This window comes from Stegodyphus dumicola, chromosome 3 (assembly GCF_044657685.1).
Source record: "Stegodyphus dumicola isolate Sdum_Otavi_A_Nest chromosome 3, ASM4465768v1".
Classification (NCBI taxonomy): Eukaryota; Metazoa; Arthropoda; class Arachnida; order Araneae; family Eresidae; genus Stegodyphus; species Stegodyphus dumicola.
Window position 1 is genome coordinate 271,664,524 of NC_140770.1, and position 25,135 is coordinate 271,689,658.

The following is a 25,135-nucleotide window of genomic DNA, read 5'->3' on the forward strand; positions in this document are numbered from 1 at the left end:
TAGGACCGACCGGCTTCTTTGACCCAACTACACGACCTCTCTCAAATTCTGACATCTGCGCATATCGTTCGCGCACCTGTAATCGAGGCATAGTTACTCTCTACCAGAGTACACGGAATGAAATTCGTGAAGAATTTATGACCTGGAATCGTAATTTCTCCTCTTAAATATCCTGCCATTTCCGCAGATTAGATGCGCTGTATTGACAACCGTTTATTCATTGGCTGCCAAAATGTAAAATTTTGCCTTTTCCGTCGAAACCTGTATGCATATTAATTTGTGTCCAGTTTGCTTTATGTCTTGTCGGTACGTAGCGGTGCGTCGCTTTTTTTCCCCTTCTCTAAGAGTGTATATGACGGTGATGCAAAATAATACTAGGATAACATTTAAATCAAGCTTAAAAATTAATAAATTCTAGTGTAATTTAGAATAATTAATCCTTATAAATTCTATATTTTGTCTTCTAATCCAGAAAAAAAAGCCGAAGTTTCAGGAATGTAGAAAATCACTAGTCTCCCACCAATAGCATCAGAACCATTGGTTTCAGAACCATTAGCATTTTTTTTTCTAAACTAATATTTCCATTTTTCGTCACATACAAATTTAAATATTTCACTCTTCTATTTGTACACGACGCTTCAGTTTTCAAGAAACGTGATATCAGAGTTTAAAATTAAATATCTCTGTTTACCTTTGTCTTACGAGAAAAATATTTTGCATTTTATCTTTGCGTTTTGTGTATAGAAGGTTAGCTTCCAAGTTATTTAAAGAACTAGTTTTTTGAAATAAAAATTGTAATAACACGAATAATTTCCTTATTTAATGCATATTTGTATGACATTACGTTTTCAAAATTATTTCCCATTTCTGCATCAAATTTTGTATAGAATTTACATTTTCTGTTAGTATTTATCTGCAAATACTTTCTTCTAGTATCCACTATAATGATTCTGAAACTGCTACAAGCTACTTAGAATACACAAGAATTACTTTTCTAATACATGGAAACATCGACAAATGATAACGAAAAAGGATCGGGTAAGAGCTTTGATGGAAACATTGCATATAGAGACGAACAGAAAATTCATCAAATGTAAAAAATCTGTCTAGATCTTGTATCCCTTTCCCTTAGTTCCAATAACTAATTATTCAAATTTTTGTTATTTTTCCTGAACTCCTCAATTTCCCCTCGCATTTCCTCTCCAGGATGTAAATTTAAAGTTAAGTGAAGTGAGTATTTAAACGGATAAATCTTGGAGTTTATTCAGAGCGTGTTTTCGCTAGCCAGCGCAAGTTACGAATCTGTCCTTCCTGTTACGCGGAGTTGTTGCTACGCCTTTTGGCCATTTAAATAATTATCACGCCGAGTAGGTTGTTGAGTCAATCTAGTTACCCTTAACTTAAATAGATAGACCTTCACAACTGTTTAACCTCTAATTTATTGTGGAAATGATTCTTAAGTTCCACCGCAAGTTGTCAGTGTTATTGTAAGTACGAAGTACGTGACTTTTCTATTCAGAGTTTGAATAATAATTAAACGGTTATTTTTCCCTGTTTTCTGTTTGGTTTTCTTTTACGCCTGTGCGACAAGTCACCAGGTTCCTTAGAAGGATTAGATTGGATTGAATTATTTAATTATGGCAAAGCACACGAGGACTATCTGCCTAAAGAGAGGGATGCCTTCGTGGAGGACTTTCTAAGGGAAACTGGCTCGTATACACGTTACACATGGGAAAAACCACGAAAACGCCCGTGCAGTCAGCCCGTTCGCGGGATTCGAACCTCAGACCGAACTATCAGTGTTCAGCGTCTTTACCGCTCAGCCGCTGGTGGGCTACGGTTCCTTAGAAGGATCTAATATAGTTCCTATGGCCAAAGAGAACACGATCCTACCGCCTGTCAAAAACAACTTAGAATACTCTGAATCATCATTTTGACTTGGAAACTGGTTTTAAAAATTATACAAAATTAAAGAAAGTGGCAGAAAAACTTATTAGAGAGATAAATAGCAGGAAAATTGAATTTGGATTTTTGGTTTCAGTTTATTATTTTCGTCCTTCAGAGCCGTCTTTTTAAATTTGTTCCGTTTTGTTTTAATTTCTTTAAGTTTCACAGTGTCTGTGGACTGGGGCAAGCCCTGTGAGCCTTATGGATGAACGTCGTTTCGGCTAGATGGGATGGGAACTGTGCTCTGCTAATTACCAATTACCATGCAACTAATTTTAGCTACATTACTTCCCAACGAATTATAATTTACAGCCTTCACTGAGCTCATCCATTAGAAATACATTGTCAAGATGCCAGTCATAATCACTTGTTTGTTTTTATACTTTTGTGCCATGATTAAAGCCATTGATGGCAAACTTGTTACAATGCAACCTCCCATGTTCCATGAAAGAAAGGTAAGATTTATTTTTATTTGTAGCGCAATTATGTTTTGCCAAACAAATGTTTAAAATCGAAACCGACATTTTCTCCTTTTAGGATTATAGAAAATTTGTATTTATCTTATATGCTTGCACATTTTATCCTTTCTTTATTTTCATTTTGTATTTTTTACTTTCTTATTTATTTTTATCTTTGTATTTTTAGGATTATTTTCTCACAGTTAGTACATTGGCAATAGAATAGCACCCAAAAAAAAATGTTTCCTTCTCATTACACTACGAATTTTAGCGGTGAAAAGCAGATTACTTAACAGTGCGTTTCTTTAAATTTAGTTTTATTTGCTAAAACATTTAAGCCAAAATGCCCAGTATTGTTACTGTAATTGGCTATTGTATAATTCACTGTAAATTTGAAGTGGTATTTTTATCTCGAGTTTGTAATTATTATATACAAACTATATTTTATTACATAAATTCAAAATTTAGTTACTTTACTGAATAGTGATTATTCTAATATGTTGCGATTGTTTTTTCAGAGACATTATTAAATAAGTATCTCATACCTTTACATTCAGAGAAGTCCTCCTCCCATCCAATTTCTTCGATACACAAGTTGAATTCGAAACCCTGATATTCGTATCCTGGCTCGCAAATGATCTCCACTGCATCGTACGGTCGGTAGAAATCCCCCTCTTTCTCCCCCATGATTGAGCCATGGCTAATGGGAGGAGGCGAAATACAGTAATCGTCCAAAGCTGAAATAACATAGAATTAGCAGCACGCAGTCTTCTGTGATCGTTCTAAAGTTCTAAATTGTTCCGGCATAAAAATTTCAATTAAGTAAAATTTTAATTTTTACGTTAAGCTAAAATTTTCATTCCTATTACTAAAGCCGGATAAAAATGAAATAAATCTCTTAAGTGGAAATGGGATATTGGTCTAAATTATTTTAAAGTTACATATTTAATAAATACATTACTTCAAAAGTAAATTAATTCGGTCATTCAAATTCCTCAAATCAACAACATGAAAGTAAAGAATCATAAATCTTCTCAGGTACCTTGGTATAAAAATCAAAACATATATTTCAACAAAAATGAAAATTTAATTTCATTACCAAATATACCGTCTCTCATAATTATGTATTTTACTGCAGTCTCCAATGGAATTATTAAAATATATATCAAATTGCCAATGCATACTCCAAAACTCTAGATATAGCCACTAAATATTTTTTTTTAAATATTACGCGACCTCACAAAACGCTACAGAAAGAAATGTAGTATATATATAATCAATCAATCTGTTCATATAAATAACAATAAATATGCTTTAGCTATTTCATCGGCACTCCCTAATAACCAAAATTTCTCAGTAAATTCCTATGAAAGTTGATATTTTTGCGTGGTGTTTAAGGCATAATGTTCTAGTAAGCTCCACGTTTCTGAAAACTTTACGATTCAGATAAATGGAGCGATGAATGAAGATCACTAAATAAAAATTACATTGCACTCATTCACATTTTAAACACTTTTATTATTTTCAGATTACCATAAGCAAAAATAGCAGGGATTACTGGCCACGTCTTATTTCTCATTACAAACCTAAACATAATAAATCATTATTTTTAAATTACTGTACAACATTACAGTTAAAACAACTATCCTTGTCTTAACTACACTCATGTCCAAAATTATCTTTACATACCCAAAAAATGATGATATTCAATGAAATATCGAATCAATGTGATCCGTATTTGCAGGGAATGTGTGAAAACCAAGCCTAATTAGCATTATCCAATCAAAAGTAATTAAACGGTTTGTGATATGCAAATCTAGGCGTTACGTAATCCAAGGGTGAATCAAGCGCTTTGCGCAAACTGAATATTTGAGTGAATTTCTGCAATATAGCGTTTGATTTCAGTGTGTAGGGACTCAAAGCGGTTTGCTATGGCTTCGAAGTATCATTTGGAAGAATCTGTAAAGTGGTGAATTATCGGCCGTTTAGAAGCAGGGCAGTCAATCATGGAAACAGCCACATGTCTGAATATTTCAAGACAGACAGTCTCTAAGCTATGGAAACAGTTTCAAAATGATGAAAGTGTTGTAAGGAGGCCTGGACAAGGTCGGAAACGAATGACAACTGCTTCTGAAGATCGGTGTCTGGCATTAACTGCCCGTCGTAACAGAAAGGCTACTGCTCGCCAGTTAAGTTCAGAGCTTGCAGCCGCCCCTGGAACTGTTGCATCACGGCACACATTATACAGAAGGCTTAATGAAAAAGGCCTTTATGCCAGAAGGCCAAGGGTATGTGTTTTACTGTCTTCACAGAAAAAGAGGGATCGCTTTAATTGGTGTAAAGAACATCAGAACTGGACTGAACATCAATGGTCCCATGTTCTCTTTACTGATGAGTCGCGGTTTAGTTTAATTGGTGATCTAAACGTGTTTACATCTGGAGGGAGTCAGGAACACGAAATGATCCCTCGAACATTGTGGGAACGTGACCGTTTCGGTAGTGGAGGTGTGATGGTATGGGGAGGAATAATGATCGATGGACGTACGCCCCTACACGTGTTCAGCAGCGGATCTGTGACAGGCCAGATATATCGGTATGAGGTCTTAGATCCTTATGTAAGACTTTTCAGGGGTGCATATGAACCTGACTTTTTATTTATGGATGATAATGCCCATCCACATCGAGCAAACCTCGTTGATGAATTCCTTGAAAGTGAAGACGTTAAGCGAATACTTTGGCCACCAAACTCTCCTGACCTTAACCCGATAGAGAACTTATGGGACTACCTTGGAAGAGCAATTGTACGTATACATCCTCCTCCTAGAGATGGAAATGCTCTGAAGACGGCATTGCTGGAAGAGTGGAGATTAATTCCCCAAACTGTGGTTAACAACGTTATTTCCAGCCTTAAAACACGTTGTGATATGTGTGTACAAGTCAGGGGAGATCATATTCCATATTAAATTTGTAAGACTTAATTCTTTTTCTGAATCATTCCTTTTTTTCTTAACTCTCTTTGTCACACTTTATTACCATTTTTATTGTTTCATGCTACAATTTTATATTATATGAGGTGATCTTCAATTTTTTCTTTTGCATTTATGTGTCATCATGTTATGTATGATTCCACGAAAATTCATTAAATTATAAGTCATAGTCTCTGAGAAATCCGTGAATTTATGCATGTAAACATAATTTTGGACATGAGTGTACTTAAAGCATTTAGGTGCAATACTTTTATGGTTAAACGCTGTACAGAAGCGTTTTATGGTTCAAACATATTATGTGATGATTATTTATGGATATTTTCTCGCAGCCTGCGCAGGCTGCAACTGTATTTTCAACTATTGGAGCATACCTTATCGTGACGCAGTTCTGATTTATCATGACGTTATTTAAAGTTACCTTTACAGTTATTTAGTTACCTTACATAATTTTTTCAATCATTCTTGCTTAAAAGAGAGTAAAGTGTTTTTTTTTTTTTTTTTTTTTTTTTTTTTTTTTTTTTTCGTAACCAGATAAAATTTCAAAACTTTATAGAGAACGCAATTTTTATAATGAAATGTTTAACTAATAGACGTCAAAAAGGCCAAAGAAATCCAATAATTTTTGGCGATTCAGCAAGCAACCAAAAATTATTTTCAAACTTTCATATAAATTTTATTTAGAAGATTTCTTGCCGCTCTATACGATGGTGTAAACTGTAAAATTTGTGATATTTTTATTTTGTTTTTGAAAGGAAGATATGTGCAAACAATTGTTAAATTTGAAATTTTAAAAGACTCAAAATTTTAATAAAACTCTTCACCACAATGTATTGTCATTCATAAGGACTTTGCATGCAAAATTTGAGTTCTATTGCTTATTAGGAAATATTTGGAAAATCCATGACAAACGTTTTAGTCGTACACCATTAGTGTGCTAAATAAAATCTAATAAAACAATTAGAGGGTCGATCATCTGCCGCAGCTTTCTTTACCATGATTATGACGTAACCTGGAAGTGCAAAACACCCATTTAGTGAAAATTCTAAGGCTATAACAGGCTATAACATAATATTCAAGGCTATAACAGGCAATTTAATGTTATATTGCAGCACAAACTAATTTCAAAATGTTCAAAATTTAGTTTCCGGTACATTCTTGAAGCGGTACATTTATAGCAGATACTACGGTAGTAGCTTTTAATCAGTTAAGATTCGTATGTACTAAATAATTGAAAATATTAACATTTATACATATAAATTATAGAAAATCATTTCAGAAAGAAGGAAGAACACTTACGACGACAAAGTGGTCTTGGTGTACTCCAGTTTCCAGTGGTCAAACAAACGAGAGTATCTGTCCCAGCTAATTCAAAACCTTCTTTACAAGAATATTTGACAACATCTCCGGTGAAACAACAATTTCCTTTCCTTGCACCATCGACGGATACTCCAAGATCAGGACAAGATATCTTCTCTGTCAGAAGTAAAAATTCTACTGATCTAGATTTCAAAAATCAACTTAAACTGTGTTCTACATACGTATACAAATCAAGGAAATCTTACAGAAGACATCGCATTCTACAGAAGAACAGTGTTACAAGAACGTAATATCTATTGAAATCAGATAAAGAACACGAAATTTCACACAACAGCTATCTTCTTAACCTCTTCGTCGTCCGTAACGTGTCTAGCGCCAGTGGCATCACTTCAAGTGGCATCCGAACTAAAAGGTGGTGGATAATGGATAATGATTCGTCACCACCAGGATTTAGCAGCTGGTTCCTCTAATCCCCAGTCGCCCTTTAAAAAGGAGGAATACATAAGGTATTTTCTCCCTTCTTTCCTCGTGCTTTCGTGGTGTAAATGGAAACACACTCGACACTTATTCGAGTGGTCCAGGGCTCGAATCCCGGAAAGGGATTACATTTTCATTCCATTTTTCTCGTCTCCTGCTAAAAAAAACACTTCACTCTATATCTTAAGTGGATGAACTTTAACAAACAATTGCTCTTTTAGGTGATTTAATCTTGACAAACAATAGCAATCTAAAGTGAATGAATCGTGACAAACAACAACTCTCTTCAGGAATTTGTTTTAGAAAACGTATACTTTTTTTTTTCTCTTCTGATTTTTCAAAGGAATGTGAATGCACGAACGATACAACAGCTTGAAACTGTTACTAAAACAAGAATTAGTAGAAAAGTACGTTACACAGAAAATGTGTTAGACAGAACCCATCAGTTTGAGCCTGATAAACGCCGCCATACATTAATTTTGAACGTAATGTAAACATACATTTAATTTTAGACTAGCAAAAATAAATAATATTGAAATAAAAATACTATTCATTATTTAAATTATAATGTTAATTTTCAGCCACTTCATATTAAAAGAATATTTGTGAAACGTTTTCTGAAGAATAACTTACAAAATCGTGACACTATCTATTTGCATTCTTTCTGTATTAAACTATGGTACTGAAAATCTTGAACAAAGCTACAAATCTAAAGAAAATGTTACCATAAAAAGTAAAACAAGATTCATTAGCAAGGAAATGTCCAGATAAAGAAAATATTTCTCGAAATTAATACTATTCGTGAAAAGCTATTCTCCACTATTCGGCCCACCCATGTCATCCATATCACTAAAAACTAATTTATTCATTAAGTTTTCATAAAATTAAAAACCAGTTATAAACCAGTTATAAAGTGGACTATAACTTTTTATTAACAGGTTTAACCGCAAAAAATGAAGATTAGATCATTGCTACTTATCGATTACGAAACGCTCACCATCAGTTTGCAAATTGAAAGAACTTTACATTCCTGAAATCTTCGAATATAAGAAGTGTGGCATAGGCAAGAACTTACAAACAGCTTGATTCCGAAAATGAAAATATGTTTCTCATTATAATTTATCAAATAAAAATTTGGTATTATCCTAACTCGAGTTACAGTCTCATTTTATTAATTTGAAGATATCTGCCAACTGAACACTGTTGTACACTTGAAAGCTATGTAAAATGTAGTCAACTAAAAGCTGTTCACATTATCACAGCACAGCAGAATTATTCTAAATAAATTAAGTTTTGAAATTTAATAATGTTTCCGCTACCTAACTTACTAGAGAATTTAATAAAAATATTCAAATTTCAATTCATGAAACCATCCTTTATACCTCATGACTATATTGGAAGTGTATGAAATAAAGATTTATGTCAGGAAGAGAGTAGAATCATATTATAACTGTTGTTAATGAACTGATATTGCTTCCAATGTGATCGTGATGGGAGGAATGGATCTGCCTCTATCCAACTATAACCTTGAGGAGTTGAAAAACATTAAATCTAAATCAAGCTGTATTTTTTATTGCTAGAAGGATAAATCAAACAGTACTCCTTCTTACATTTACATCGAATTAAATTGTTTTAAAGTTAATAATTAACTAAAAAATTTAAACAATTTCGAGTTCATGAGTACGAGAAGTATTAAATAACTAAGTCATTGTACGAATAGGTTCTTTGAGGTCTATAGTCCGAAAATATGTCTGCTGTACTTCACTTGTTGTTCTCGCAGCCGCTTTATATATGTACCACAAAATCGAAGAAAGTTTCCATTAGCAAACAAATCTACTTACTAATGCATTCCGGGAATGGGCCCGTGCATTCTTCATCTTTGCAGAGTATTGCTCTTGGACCTATTCTCGTGTATCCAGGATTGCATCTGAAATGCAGAATATATGCTCCCTGGGCCAGAGTGGGCTTGGCGTATCTTCGAATATGGCACCGGATGCTGCCGTTGGGAAGTGTCCTCTGCGGAATGTTGCAAGCTGTAGATATGATGTAGTTCAGGCATAATGTTTTAAAATCAGAGAAACTCTTAATGAGAGATTATTATAATTCTGATTCATAATATTTTTGCAATCTGCACTCAGCAAATATAGAACAGATACACAGATACTATGTATCGCAGGTTCACTGGTAATGCTAATACGACTCAGTAATCAGTATGGTAAAAATAGTTCATATTACAATATAAATCATAAACTGAAGCTCGAGTTGATATTTGCAGAAAAAGAGAAAAGAATGATTCAGAAAGAAACAATGATAAATAATGGAAAATATATGATTTTAATTTTACTTTCTTTTACGAAGGAAATATTGGGTACTATTCCGCTTTGAGGACTGTAAAAAATTGCAGCGAAAATGTATGCGCAAAAGCGCCAAATCCAGCAAACGTGCTCATTTAACAGAGAGCCAAATCTAGCGTACGCGCTAATTTCAAATTGCGTAAGTTTAGATAGTTCTATATATCTTAAGACGCCATTGAATACTAGCTTAATTATTAAATCCTTTTTTGATATCCTACGGATTTAACAATTTGGCAATTGCCCATGACGAAAAGTCTGCAATAGAATTTTTTCAAAGAAAAGGCATCATTCATCATAGAAAATTATGTTTGAACAATCAACGAGATGAAATTATGCTTTAGCGATTACTCCGTAGCGAAATAGCGATGCAAGCATCCATTCAGTTAGGTTTAGCAATTTTTATATAAATTATAATAAATATCTGAAATAGTTATTTACCCTTATGCTTCCATTCAGTTATGTTTTGCCGTTTTTATATAAATTATAATAATAAAAATGTATTATATGAAATTAACCTTTCATCTAAATTAAAACAATAATCTTAGATTGTTATTTACTATTATATTTCCTTTCTTGCGTTAGGGTTGCCGCAATTATTTTTGGCAGCATTGGCATCAACGATAGTTTGGCGATTTTTTAAGGGTCCTCAAAACGGAATAGTATCAAATATTGGAACTGCGAAAATTTTCCAGTGTCATATTTCAATGGAAATATCCACTTTGGCCTTTCCTGAATTCATTTGCACGATTTATTTGCTTAACATCTGTATGTACACACATAAAAAGTGACTCTTATTACCAACACGGAGTGTAAAATGGATTTAAAATGCATTCAAAAGGAAAATTTTTGTGACGTCTGTACGTACGTACGTATGGATAGATATATCTCATATAACTCAAAACAGATCAGCCGTAGAACATTGAAATTTTGTACATGGGTCTGCTGTAATATCTAGTTGTGCGCCTGCATCTCCCATTTTTGTTTCAATTGGTAGTACCAAAACACACGCACACATATATATATCTACTCACCCCCTCATCCGGGCTTATTTTCACAATCGTATATTTCCATTTACAGAAGTGCTTAAAATTATAAAATTATTCGAGCTTTAGGAATGTCAAATTAAAAAAAAAAAAAAAATTCGGCAAATAAAGGAATCTGATTTTAAATGAGGTTTTCCAGTTCTTATACTTAAACATTGCTGGACAGTTGCTAAGGAAGACTCTCAAATCGCAATGTACCATAACATTAAGTTGGAGTGAATTTATTATAATTCTGATAAAGCAGGATAAAATATTTTTATTACACTGTTCGTACATTATAATGAAGAACATTTATTATTCGAGAAAATACAGAACGTTTTGAAATATCCAAAAGTAAAAAAATTATCCTTTGATGCTGTGTAAGGGAAAATGGCAAAATTTGAACGATAGCACTCACCTTTCAGAAAAGAATCAGTACAAGATAGTACGTCCATCATGGAATGCGATGCAGCTTTCTACGTGTCATGTCATACTTTGCACCACAGCATCATCGGGAACCTGTTGAGGCAACTGAATGAGGTTTAGATCGGCAGAATATGCTGGCCATACTAGTAAAGAAATATTCTTCACTTTCTAAATAATCCTGAACAGCGAGTATTCGATATGGTGCCTTGTCGTGCACGAAAAGAAATTTATCACCGAAAGCACCACGGAAAAAGCGTATTGCTGGCCTGTCACAGACCCACTTTCGATCACGTGTAGAGGTGTGCAGCCACTAATTATGTTAGCGGCTTATACCATAACATTGCATCTCGGATAAAGGGGCAAAATGTTGTCCGTCATTTGCAATTGTCCAGCAGTGTATTTGGGAAAGTTTTAGACTCGTTATGAAAAAATAAAATTATAAGAATTTTGACTCCTGTACAACAAAAATTGAGCAGGATTTTTAATTTAAGTTTTGCAGTATTTCATGGCATTTTCAACTTGCCTTGACATACCGGTTATTCAAGTTAAAATAATCGGAGGAAACAAGTGTAAATGAATTGCAACAAAAATGTGTACCATGAAATAGGCCGTACAAGGAAATCTTATGGTATCGACATCAGAGTTTTTGACATAATCGTGTTTCTAATAATTTTAACTAATAATAATCGTTTATTGGGAGAACTAAGGTAACAAAAATTAGAGCAATATTCATAAATTTGCCGGACTAGTTTCGAAGGTTTAAATATAGAAACTTCTTCTTAAGCTTTTTTATGCATTTATAAGCAAATACATGAATATTATTCTGATTCTTGTTGTCTTAGCACCTTTAAAAATCGTTATTCAAAGTGTTGTTTTAACTCATGTAATCAATAGCCTTTCAAAGGTTTATAAACTAACCAGATAAACTATACATTTATTATTTACAGGATAATAAAATATTGAAATAAAGCCGTCTCCAAGCACACGTGACACATGTAGCCGTATAGAACACCCATTTTTCAAGGACATAAGCTAAGTGGTTCTTATTAGCCACAACTAAATATATGTATACTTCGCTTTTAATTTATACACCCCACCATCTGTGCTCGTCGGCTAAGGAGCAAAATATGGTTCAGCTTTGCCTGTTGAAGTATCAACACTTAAAATCCTTAGTTATATTATATCAGTAATAACCGAATTGATTACCATAACTTTACGAGATGATAGATTTTTTGCACGGGTACAAGTGACACGTTTCGGCACAAACACAAGATATGAGATATGAAAAGAAACGTTGTTGATATGTGTTTTCTTTCAAGCAGTATGTAAATACTAATTGCTAGAGCGTCCACGGTAAGTACAGAAAATCATGTATCCGCCCCATAGTCTCCATTACTTTTCTGAAGAAATTTCGTTCAGTTACGTAAACATCAAAATGCAAACCCTAATTCACTTTTAAATTCAGATAAATGATTCTGGTATAGAAATAGAGATTTTAACACAGATTCACACTTTTTCTCTTGAAAGAAAGGATCCTGAGTCTGATCGTCTTCGAAATCTACGCCAAAATATAGGTTATATTTTGCTTTCAATTACGGTTCTCGCTCATTTAAAAACAACTGGACAATAAAACTACTTACAAGGGATGACAAATAAGCATCCCTTGTAAGTAAGTAATGTAACTAATATCCCTTGTAAATAGCATCAAGTAAAGCTAAATAAACACAAAGCTGATTTACTTGTGTATCAGTTCTGCATGCGTACACTTACGTGTGATGTTTCAAGATGAAAGGACAATTATCAAAATATAGTTCCTGCTACACATTTAGCGAACCACAAAGCTTTCGTCTTGGATGTTTTCCATTGCATTTTTATTTTCTTGACATAACAGCATTTCTAAAAAAGTTATTTTTATTTGAACTGGCCAGTAAAATATACTAAAACTCTAAAACAGAAATGACTTGAGTCTCCATTCCTTCGCGCCTGCAATATGCCTCCTCGCTAACGTATTTCTACCATATACATTGGAACATCTAAACTTTTTCGATCTCACATATAAAAAGTTATTTGCCAATAAATTTCTTTTGCAGACATGTATTGGCAATGCTAAATGAATTTGAAACTTTCGTTAGTGAAACCATTTGTTGGTCTTTTTCACAGTTTATTGAATGAATGATGAGATAGGTTTTTCTAAAATGTTTAAATTTGAGTATACATTCTGTGATTAAATTTTCGGTTAGGAAAGATATTACTCTTAAAGAAGTCAAACAATATGTGACGCATACGATGATTTGTCTCTTTTAGGTTCTACAGTCAAACAATGTGTAAAACAATTTCGAATGGCCGAGAATCCATCCAAAATGATTCACGTGAAGGTTAGCTATTAGAATCATTGTCATCCAAAAATACTGCTTATGCCGAGAAGGAAATATTTAGAGCTAAAAGATTAAAAATAAAAGAGATAGCAGCAAGATCGGATTTACCTAAAACAACTGTTTTGAGCCTTCTACATGAAGGTCTCTGCAAGGAAAAGTCTTTGCAAGTAAGGAACCCAAGATTCTTTTAAGAATTCAAAAGCAGAAAAATGGCGTTTTCTATGAACAGTGCTTTAGACATTTACAGTGCCAGCCAGAGAACTATTCTATAGTTCATTGTCACTGGGGATGAAATAATGGTCCTATATTATGATCCGTTATCGAAGTGGGAATCACTGAAATGCAAGTAACCTGGTGAAGATCTACGAATAAAGGAAAATTTTCAGTAATCAATAAAATCGATAATGGTAACCATTCTTTAATTTTAATTTAATTCATTAATTTTAATTTTTTAGGTTCGTTCTACGTAAGTGTTGCTTTATTTGATGGGCTTCATAACCTTTTGCTAACAGTAATTTTGAGTTTGCTATGTCTTTTTCCGGGGGTGAGAAGGACGGTGTAACTTCTGTTTTTTTTCCCTCTGTTACACAAGGTTCTGACCTAATTTAATTTTGTTGATTTGATCCTTTTTCTTGAGGGGTGCCCAGCTAGCTTTCTCGTTTTTGGTTGGATTAGCCAGTACTCCTTTTAGTCGTATGGCCGGCTTATGCCGGCTAGGTGAACTGGTAAATGCGGTAGTTAATACTAATACTAACAGTAACCAATTCTGTGGAACTGTCAAGGAATGTTCCTGGTAGACTTTAAAGTAGAACGGCAAACATTACTGGGGATGATTATGCAAAACATTTGCATAAGTTATGCAATGAAATTAAGGAGAAAAAGTACTGTATCCTAAATCGCGGAATTCATCTTCTCCATGATGACTTTTCTGCAAAGTTAGCTGTCATCTAAAGAAAAGTAAGGAAATGTGGGTTAAAGGGTCTTCATTATCTCCCGTCTGTCCAGATTTAGTTTCGAGAGATTATTAGCTATTATCGAAATTAAATCTGATCTTTGTGTAAAAAACACTCAAATTAATCTTTCAGGATAACAGCAATGCTGCTCAGGAGATGTAAAAAAAGTATAAACTTACTGCAGTACAAATGGATTATATTGAAAACAAGCTATTGGAATTTTCTCTATATTCCACAGAAATATATCAGGCCGAAAATGTTTTGGACCTACCTATGTTTATATTCCTTTTTGCCTGTATATGTCTGCATACAACAGTATACATAAAAATTTCATGCTCGTTGTCATGAAATTTTTAAACTAAATGATTTTTGTATATAACGTAGAAAGGCAATATCAGCATTGTAAAATACAACATAATAATAAAGAATGCAACAGACAAAGTATTTTTTACATACAAAACAATTAAAAAATCGTGTAATTTTAATTCAAAAAATCGTTGTAAATATCTTACGGAATGAAATATAAAGTCTTACCTCCTAAGGCCATTTGCAGGAGAACTGTGACCACACAGATCTCAAGCACCAAGTGATGCATACGAACTTGCGACATTATATCTCCATCTAAAACAAAATTTCCGAAAGTGTAAATATTTTAGAAATACGTATTTAATATTGCACTATAAATAACCTTTTTAGTGAAACATTAAACAAATATTTTTACACCAAAAATATTTATGATGATACTGATACATACTGATTTTGAAAAAAAAAAATTAGATAATTTACTTCGTGAGCATTGGAAAGTTATTGCGAGTATAAGTATCAGCAGTCGTGGTAAGAAAGAAACTGACCTATATTTTTTCCATGAAAAATAACAGTATTGAATAATCGCATGGATTATTTGGAAAAACTTCAATAATTAATGAAGTTGGCACACTGATTTTGCATATGGTGTTTACTTAACACAGTTTCACTACTATTGTACAAAAAAAGGTTGATTATCATGTTGCAGTTATTTCACTTGATGTTTCAAAGGCCTTTGATTTAGTTATTTGGTCATCGCCTATTTTAGACCTTTGAAAGCTTTAAAATACCAGAAAACAATTCCAAGATATTTTGTGTTTACTTTAGTGAAAGGAAAGTGTTATATTCTTATGCTATGGATTTTAGAGTCGAGACACCTTCTATAGAAGATGTCATCAGGGCTTGTCTAGTGCTCCGCTGCTCTGGAATGATGTTATTTATAATTTAGTAAAAATTACTCTTCCTCCTGGAGTCGAAGTCATCTGTTATGCAGATAACAAACTATATGTTATATATAATGTCTCGGAGAAACTGGCATCCCGCTTCTCTTTGGTTGGTGAAATTCTTAAAACATGAGAGGAGAAGGAGAAATTAAGATTTTAAGTACAAAGACTTTTTTTCCTAAGAGAGGGATATAAACTAGGCCTCTCAAATTAAGGTTCGAAGGGAATCTTTTAAAAAGAGTCAATCATTTTAAATATCTAGGAGTCTTGATAGATGGTAAATTTAGAATTGCATTTCAAAGAAGTACAAAAAAGGACTAGATCTATTCTATTATTTTAGGAAAAGAAATTTCTCCTCTGATGTTTTGTCTCTTACAAGAAAAAAGTCCATTTATGACGCAGTAATTATTCCCATAATTATGTATGGTGTAGGAGATTGGGGCTCCAGAACGGCGGAGCTACAAAGAATTCGCAATAAATTGCTTACTATTCAGCTTCTGTCACTGGCAAGATGTTTTAAAACGGTTCCTGCATAGATTCACCTGCTACTCTTCCCTCTCCTCCTCCTGCTGCTGCTGATCCTTCTCGTCCTGCTGCTGCCCTTCCTCCGGCTGCCGCTCCTCTTCCTGCTGCTCCTCCTCTTGCTATTGCTCCTACACGAGCAGGAAGAGAAGCAGCAGCGGGAGGAGGACGAGCAGAAGCAGGAGGAGGAGTAGCAGCAGGAGGAGGAACAACACTACGAGGGCGAGCAGCAGAAGGATCAGGAGGATCTGCGGCGGCGAATATTATTTTCTGATAAATCTTCGTTATTTGAATGAACAGCTTATGCTCAGAATATATTCAAATCACACAGAAATGAATGACACAAATCCCGCCACAGAGTGGAATACAATTTATTAACAAAAGACTGATACTGCATCAGTTAAGTATAATCTCGGCCCATGTCAATACACTTCTGCCATCGGGCTGAGAGGTCCCGAAGGACTTTGGTAAACCCATCTGTGATGGTGTTGGTGCATCACCTATGGACAACTGCATGCAATTCGGGAGAAGATTCAACATGTTGGACCTTGGCTGCGTCCTTCATGTTGTCAAGCTCGGCGTAGTCCGAGATCTTTGTTCGAGGTCCAAGGTCCACCGAATTTGCACACACATTTGTCATCTCCAAATCACCATGCACAATGGCCTGCAGTGTTCCTTGCGCAAACCTGCATCTTGTTGAACGTTATTGTCCTGTTCGCCATGGTCAAATGTTACATGGTTGCCACTTTTGATGCTGTATGCGATGTTGCTAGTCGTCCCGCACTGACACCGTCGGCTGCATGGTTGGTTCTACGCCATGTCCGGCGTCACTGATGTTTGCGTAATTTTTTTGGAGCTCTTGAATTTTGTGCTTGCTTTTTGGTATCTGTGTGATTTAACTTGAACTTTTGTGTGTGCATTGTGCTTCGAAAGTATTTTAATGAGAATTTATTCTGTGCGAGAAGATTTTTGTGCAAATTGAAGAGCCTTCTGGATCGATCATGCTAGGCCTAACTACGCAAGTACGTTTATTATTGAATTTTGACTTTTCCTGCGTATTGTATTCCTTTTCCTGCGTATAACAAATTGGTTACTGTATCTGTACTGAAGTAGTATTTACTGAATTTTTTTTAAATTTGCCGCTTTTTACGTGCTTTTGACTTTGAAGATTATTTGCTACGTCAAACTTTACAGCTTAGTACATGAGACAGAAATTTGATTAGATATGCTATAATTTCATTTGAAATCGTCTATTTGTGTTTTTACAAATCTTAATTGCTTACTTTGATAAATGTATGCTGTTTTGATTATGATATATGTGATGTGAATCTCGATACGGTGAAAGACTATTTTGCCTGCATGAAAGCCTTTTTATAAAACTTTTGAGAAATGTTTGTGCTTTTTATGTATTATGTATGCTTTTACATATGTTTGCAGCGCTTTTTGACATGTAAAATTTTTGAAAAATTACATGTCTTGTAGTTTGACAGTGCTAAGTTTTCTATTATGCGCATGAACGACTTTTTGTTTAAAAATTACTTAAAAGTTATATTTTTTAAAATTGCTGAGTGAATTTACGTTGTCCCGCCTATCGTATTTTTAAGGGGTTCATACACCTTAAACCCCTTATGATCTTCAAATATGTGATTGTTGCAAAAACTGGTATATTTTATTTATTTCAAAAGCAATTACTTCCAACATTTTACATCTGATTACATAATATAACTTGCTTTGGAGGTTATGTGCTCAGAGCGGACAATGGGTACAGCGGACACATGAGGATAGCTGGGTGGGCAGAGCGGACATTCTTCCACCTATTGTGTTGTTTCCCTAATCAGTCACATGTCATCTGCTGTGTGGTTTCGAGCTTTGCACCTGGTGTAGAGATAAGTCGATACTTTTAAGGGAAAAGATTTTTCTCAATTTCTCAGTAGATGTTTGATCCTTATGAAGTGTGTATGTCGTTTTATAGTGTCGAAAACATATGTGATGGAACCAATAGCCATTTCAAAATTACTCTCGACAAAAAAAGAAATAGAATGTTTAGTTTTAGATGATTACCCACACCGTTTACATCGAAAAATACATTAGGAATGAGTTGGGTATGTGTAAAAGAAAAGACACATCGTTGTAAAGGAAATGTAAAGACAAATTTTCAATACGAAGTAGTGAAGAAAACTGAGCATTCCTGCGTGCCCAACATTGCGGAGATCGAAGTTAAAAGGAAGTTAGAGACTTACAGAAAAAGAGTCCGAGAAGAAACATCGGTTCCCGTTGCTCAGATATTTCAAGAATATTAACTTTCAGAATTATATCAGAAAGGTTATTATTTCGTTAATAAAACACCGATATATTCGAGTGCCAAGACTGTTTTAAGTAAGGAGAGGAGAAAAGCTTTGGAAGCTACCCGAAATCTCCAAAATGCTAACGACAGTCAGTTTGCAAACAATACACTTATACTTTTTAATGGAGGGAAAAACTTTATCCGTTTAGACTTTAAAAATAACCAACATAACAGGAGTTTAGCATTTGGATGAGAAGAATCTAGTTACCGTTTGGAAAACGGAGACTTTTTTTCTTAGATGGAACATTTAAAAGTTGTCCGAAACAATTTGCTCAAATATATGTGAAGAAAAGAGCTGTCGACTTAAGGAGATCAGCAACTGAGGCCAACATTTATCCTGCGCTTTTTGCATTTCTGCCTGATAAGAGACAAGCAACTTGCATTGCAATCTTTCAGGAAGTGAAACGTTGGTGTCCTAAGTGGAAGCCGGAGATTATAAATTTGGATTTTGAAGCCGCAGCCATCAATAGCTGTATGTTAGAATTTCTCAGTTAGACTATTTCCGGTTGTAACTTTCATTTTAATCAATATTTGTGGCGTAAGATACAAGAAATGAGTCTAGTAAAGGAACATAAAGAGAATGAAGATTATAAGAAATCTTTGCAGATTGATTTCTGCATTAGCTTACTTGCCAACAGAACACATAGATGATGCTTAGAGCATTTTATGGGGAAAATATTTTAGCATTGACAAACGTACCACATCCATTGATTATTTTGTCGAGCAGTGGATGGACAATCCAAATATGCCCATTAAAGTATGCATATGGAATGCATATGGACAGCATCATAGGATAAATAATTCTGCTGAGAGGTGGAATTCCAAATTAAATGCAATCGCTACCAGAAACCAGCCTAATGTACACTTATTAGTTAAAATACTGAAAGAAGAAAAACAAAAATTGTCTTTTAATTTGAAAGCCAGAGAATTAGACGACGCTGGAATAAAAAGGGAAAAAAGCATATGTAAAATTGGATGAAAGAATTGAAAATATCCTAAAAAAATTCGAAACATCAAACAGTTTAGAAAAATGTCTAAAATCTTTAAGTTTTGTTACTAGGTTGCACTGAATTCAATGGTAAATGATATTTATGCTTTTATAATAAAGGTTAGTTAATATTTATTTACGTGTATTTATTTTTCTTTTATTTACTTGTATCTGTTTTATATATTTTACTTCTAGTATTTATTTTTACTTACATTAATGAAACTAATTAATTTTATGACAACTGCACCTGTTCTAATATTTATTTGACTCTAAAATACAGTTTTCCACAAGTGTTTTCCAGACATACTAGAATTTGTTCACACCCGTATTTTTGTAATTTAATCCGCTTTGTGACAAAAATTTTCGTCATATTTCCACCTTGCGCGCATGATATTTTAAAAATGGCTAATGGTATATATTTGAAATTTGATGGAGTTTTTTATATGGGCAATATTTTCTACCTGAACGAAAAATAAGATGAATATTTTAATATTAAAAACTTTTACGCACGAAAACATTATAGATTTTTTTAATAAAATACATTTTCTTTTAAATCAACTCCAAATAAAATAAACTGCAGTGGTAACTTCTACATCGTGTTTGCCATTTTCACTAAAAATTTTAAATGTATAATTTGAAGTATTATAAAAATTTGAATGTCAAAGTTCTCCCTACCAGTGCAAACCGATGTTGATTGTTTACTTCCGCTAATATTTCTTTTCAGTATACAAAGATGAGTTTGATGCGACTTTAATTTTTTTTTATTTTTGCCATTTTCAGTTGCTTAAAAGTTCATATTGTGTTTATTGCAACTTTAAAGGAGCAGGGCCCTCCGCTCATGGTTATGTTAGTTAATGTTAAAGGTATGTTTTATTTTCTTATTTGTTCTTCAACTAATTTTGATGACCAGCCACCACCTTACCAATTGTAACTTTATACTATTAAATCACCAAAATAAACGTTAGTTTGATTTACTTACTTTTGTATTGTTTTTCATTTTAATGAATTTTTACTAATTTTTACTTCAGTATTTGAACGGGTTATTGCACGATTGTTAATAACAGAACGCAATTTTGTTATTTGAAATTACTGAATTGTTTTATTGTTTATGTTCACTCTGATAAATACACGAATTGTTCTAGATTGTGATTTACACCGTATAGGTGTCACATTGCTCTATCTTGAAACCCTCTGAGAAATGTTACTGATGTTGAACATATTAACGCCTTTGTCAAATACAATATTGGCATGAATACTCTCACTTATATGAATGTTATATTCTAAGCATTGTTGATTAGTGCACATAATATTAGATAAAACGTTATACCATTCAAATGATAATACACCACAGGATAGAGAAATTTCCAGAAATGAATGCAAACAAAAACTGAGCATCAACTTATAAGACGAACCCGTTTTTCAGACCTATTTTCAAAGAAAAATATCTGATGTGTACACCACATGACTTCCTTGTAAGGAAAATTAAATTATACGCATTTTTTTTTTTTTTTTTTTTTTTTTTTTTCCATTTCGTTTAAACTTATTGGATTGAATTAAATCTACTTCGCCGACAACGCATAAACCACAATACAATAAATGCATTCCTTAAAATTCACTCTATTTGTTTAACATAACGATACTCTGGCGCTAGGTTCATTCAACAGTATTAAATTTCGTTCATATTATAACTCAGAATGCACAAAATGTGTTGTGTAGATAATTCTCTGATCGCGTTATAAAAAACTAGGTGAATGATTTTCTGATTTAAGAAAGTCTTAATTTTATTTGATTCTGAATTTTTATTTTAATGCTTTAATTTTGGGGAAAAACAGATGCTTCTGGGAATATTATTTAGTTTCAAAGAATATTATTTATTTTCCTTTTATTTGTAATTTTTGTCCAAGCTTTGATTCATTGTGAAAAGAAGCAGGGAAAGGAGGCGATTTTGCTAAGTCATGATTTCGCGCGTTTTGTCCTTTAGAATGTTCTAGAAGAAATTTCTTTGTGCAATTGACCTTAGGACAGGAAGTACGTGACAGAAGAGTCAGAGGTTGCCACTTAATCTTCGTGTAAGTCATTCGAATTTTGGCGATCGTGGGTCCGGTTGTTGGCTAAGTGAAGAAGGGCGCATGTGTGATCACCCTAATTCTGTCATTCTGGGAAAGAAACGCAAATTTTGTCCAGATTAAGGGGGTGATAAATGAAGCCATTGTGGGAGCCCGCGTTTGTGAAGGAGACTAAGAAAATTTGAGTTTGAATCACTTACTCTTAGGACTTACTTTTGAAACTTGCTCTTGGGTTGAGCGATAGAAAGGAGGAGATGTAATTTACGTCGTGAGATGTGTTTCCGGCGGGGAGCGGCAAATATGCTCCCCGGCCGCGTTTTGGCAAAAGGGCGAAATTGAAGAGTGGACGAGTTTTGCTGTAAGATTTAAAGACTTTTGGACTTACTTTTTTGACTTACTCTTTGGACTTACTTTTGGACTGACCTTTGACTAAGACTATAACTTCGAACTTGCTCTTGGGTTCAGCGATAGAAAAGGAGATGTAATTTTCGTGATGTGTTTCCGGCGGGGAGCGGCAAATATGCTCCCCGGCCGCGTTTTGGCTAAGAGGCGAGATTGAAGAATGGATGAGTTTTTGCTGAAAGATTTAAGACTTTTGGCCCGAATTTTCGAAGGTGAGGTGTGGAAGTTAAATTTCTGGTGATGAATAAAGGAGGGTAGTTATTCATCCAGTTGTGCTTACGACAGGGAACGGCAGTTATGCTATCCGGCCGCAGATTTGCTCTATGCCATTATCTGAAAACCGAGGACAATGTCTTTCGGGCTTGTATAAAAAAATACCTCACTTCATAGTCTATGATGTCCTGTTGGAGCTGTAAGTCCAGGCAGGCAGCCGTGCGGGGCAGCAGTTCTCTTGCCTTCCAGAGTGAAAATTCTTCGTCGTTAGAAAAACCAGTTACCGGCCGTGTGTTTCGCCAATAGTGCCAGGACAAGACGATATACTCTAAAACTTTGATTTGTAACCGAGGGGCAGTGCCGTTCGTCGACAGCGTGGTATTAGGACACAAGTTCTCCACTTCAAGATGTCTACCTAAGATAAGTCCTTTTTTCTGTGTTTGACGTATGCCTGAACTTTAAGTAAGGTTCCAGAAACTTCCTTGGAATTTTAAAAACAACTTTGAATCTTTAAATTAATTCTAAAGGACTAAATTGCCTCCCTTTTCCCTTCTTAATTTACCGAGACAAACCTGTAAGTCTTAATATGAAATAGGATGTAAAAATATAATTTGTTTGTGTAATCATCCTTAGAACAGATGTTGAATTGCAGATAATATGTTTCTTTTAACCTCTTAGAAATTACTGCAGTGGTTCATGTTAAATTAAAAGAGTCATACAGTAGATTTGCAAATCATTGATTTAAATGTAACAAAAAAAAAAAAAAAGAAAATGATAAATTGAAGAATTCACCTCTGTGTAAAATAAGAAAATTGAACTGTATCTTAATAAGAAACCTTTAACTAAAATAAGAAGATTGAGTCTCTGATTAGGATAAGATTTAATTGTAATTGTTGAGGAATTTGAATAAACTTGTATTTTAATCTGGAAACCTATTACTTATATTTTCTGTATATCTTTTATGTGTTTATTGATTTTACATCTTGTTTATTCGATCCTCTCACGGCACGGTCCCGGATGCTTAATACACAACGCAATTTGTACTTTATTTTCATTTATACGATCACTAAAAATGTGGAAATTAGCTAACTCTTAAGAATTTAGTTCTCAGTTGGTATTTAGTTAGTTACGGTTTCACCTGTCTGTTTCTGCATTAGTTTCCTCGCTAAGAGGAAGTAGTAACACAACATTGGTGCCGTGATTCTCGCGGCACGGTATAGAAACAGAACATTGGTGCCGTGACTTTAACAAATTTATATCATTTGAAGAATTACCTAATCATTGCCACATATTCTATTCAAATACTCTAATATATCTATAGAAAGATTTATAAAAGAAATTAAGCAAACAAAAAAAAAAGGAAACAGTTTTTCACAGACGATTTAGTATTTCTCATTCAATTAATTCAGTTCTCACTCCGCGACAAGGCAAAAATACATAAAAACTCAAAATATCTGCATTAAAAATTACGAAGTAGATCTTAAACGGTTATTTCCTCGAAAAAATTCCAGAAAGGATTAAGCATGATTTAATTCGCAATAATAAATGAAGGCGTTATCTTTGTTGTTGCGAAGCTTAGTCTCTCTAGATTGGCAACAAATCTACTTTTCTGCTGTTTTAAATGTAAACAAATATGCCCGCCATGTCATTTAAAACTTAACCGCACTTAAACAGCTTTTAAACATAATTCAATAATTTTTAAAGGAAAAAATGTACAGTTTACAAACATATAAGAATAAACAAACTGAGATCACTGAGCCGAGTAACAGAGTGGATATACATATTTATATACGTTTGGTGCTGCCGATTGCAATCAAAATACGAGGTGCACATCTACATGTTATAGTAGTCCTATAAACAAAATTTCAACGTTCTGAGGCTCGTTTTTGAGTTATGCGAGATACGTACGTACATACGTTCAGACGCCACGAAAATTTCTCTTCAGAATTCATTTTAAAGCAGTTTTATAATTTTTTTTGGAGGACAGGAGTCTTTTATTCTGTCCTTACATACAGATGTCACGCAAAAGCATCCTTAAATTGCATTCGATAGCGGTCAAAATGGATATTTTCGTTGAAATATGCTGCCTGAAGCTTTTCGCGATTAGAATACTTCCTTTTTACTTCGTACAAGGAAGTAAAAAATATAGCTTACTTAAAATCGCAAAGAATTTCGACATTTGATATCTGCAGTGATTCACTAGCCTAGTTTTAAAAATTTTTCATGAATTTCTGCGTTAGTTGTAAAATGATATATTGAATGAAAGCTATACTGGAAGGTGTCGCACATTAGAAATGAAATAAAAGTGAAACTCACCGGTGGTTAATGTTTTTGATTTCCTCAAATATACGTATTCCTCTTTCTTGAAAACAGAACACTGACAATAGCAATGAGGAGCGAGCTCTTGCGAAAACCAGTGTGACTTTTATATTTTTTAAATCTTATCGGGTAGGAAATTTATTTTCTGAAGTAAGAGGTCAAGAGATGAGATAACATCATTCGACACTTCAGGAACATATTTGCCGCCGATCATCTGATAATATGGGAATCAAAGGAAGCAAACATACTGAGAATTTTTACTTTCACATTGACTCTTAAATGCTAATTGAAATATTTATTTCTTATTCTGTTACATTAAATTCAGTCTCTTGAATTTATTAAACTCTTGTAACCGACAGTGAAAGTAACATACTAAAAATCTAGAGATGGTGCGAATCCTAAATTTTCTTTAATCCTTCGGATGAGAATAATAATAAGAAATGTACTCAAAATTTTTAATGAATGCAAAATTTAAAACCTATGTTCGGTAAAATACCGGATTAGAAAGCAGGATTTTAAAATACACTTGCATTTTTTAAAAATATATAAATTCAATTGATTAAATTAAATGCATGTCTTTAATTCTGAGTAATTTTTCATCATTTTGAAAAAAAAAAAATCTGTTTGAGCAGCAGTTTTGATTATTTACATTTTACAGAAACTTTTTAGTAAAAAAGAAAGGGAGAGGGGAAAGTATTATTTCAAAAGTACACACAAG

At 33.8% G+C, this 25,135-nt stretch overlaps 1 protein-coding gene across 1 annotated transcript in view; it reads right to left on the bottom strand.

Annotated features, from left to right (window-relative positions):
* LOC118202522 (complement factor B-like) overlaps positions 1-24,509 on the bottom strand; it is a 115,012-nt gene extending 90,503 nt beyond the window's left edge. The window contains exons 1-5 of the mRNA XM_085814144.1: positions 24,415-24,509; positions 14,851-14,937; positions 9,028-9,219; positions 6,689-6,865; positions 2,951-3,142 (exon numbers count right to left, since the gene is read on the bottom strand). Of these exons, the coding sequence (XP_085670270.1) occupies positions 2,951-3,142; positions 6,689-6,865; positions 9,028-9,219; positions 14,851-14,926 (637 nt within the window). The 5' untranslated portion in view covers positions 14,927-14,937; positions 24,415-24,509. The remainder of the gene's footprint in view (positions 1-2,950; positions 3,143-6,688; positions 6,866-9,027; positions 9,220-14,850; positions 14,938-24,414) is intronic.
* Positions 24,510-25,135: the final 626 nt, after the last annotated feature.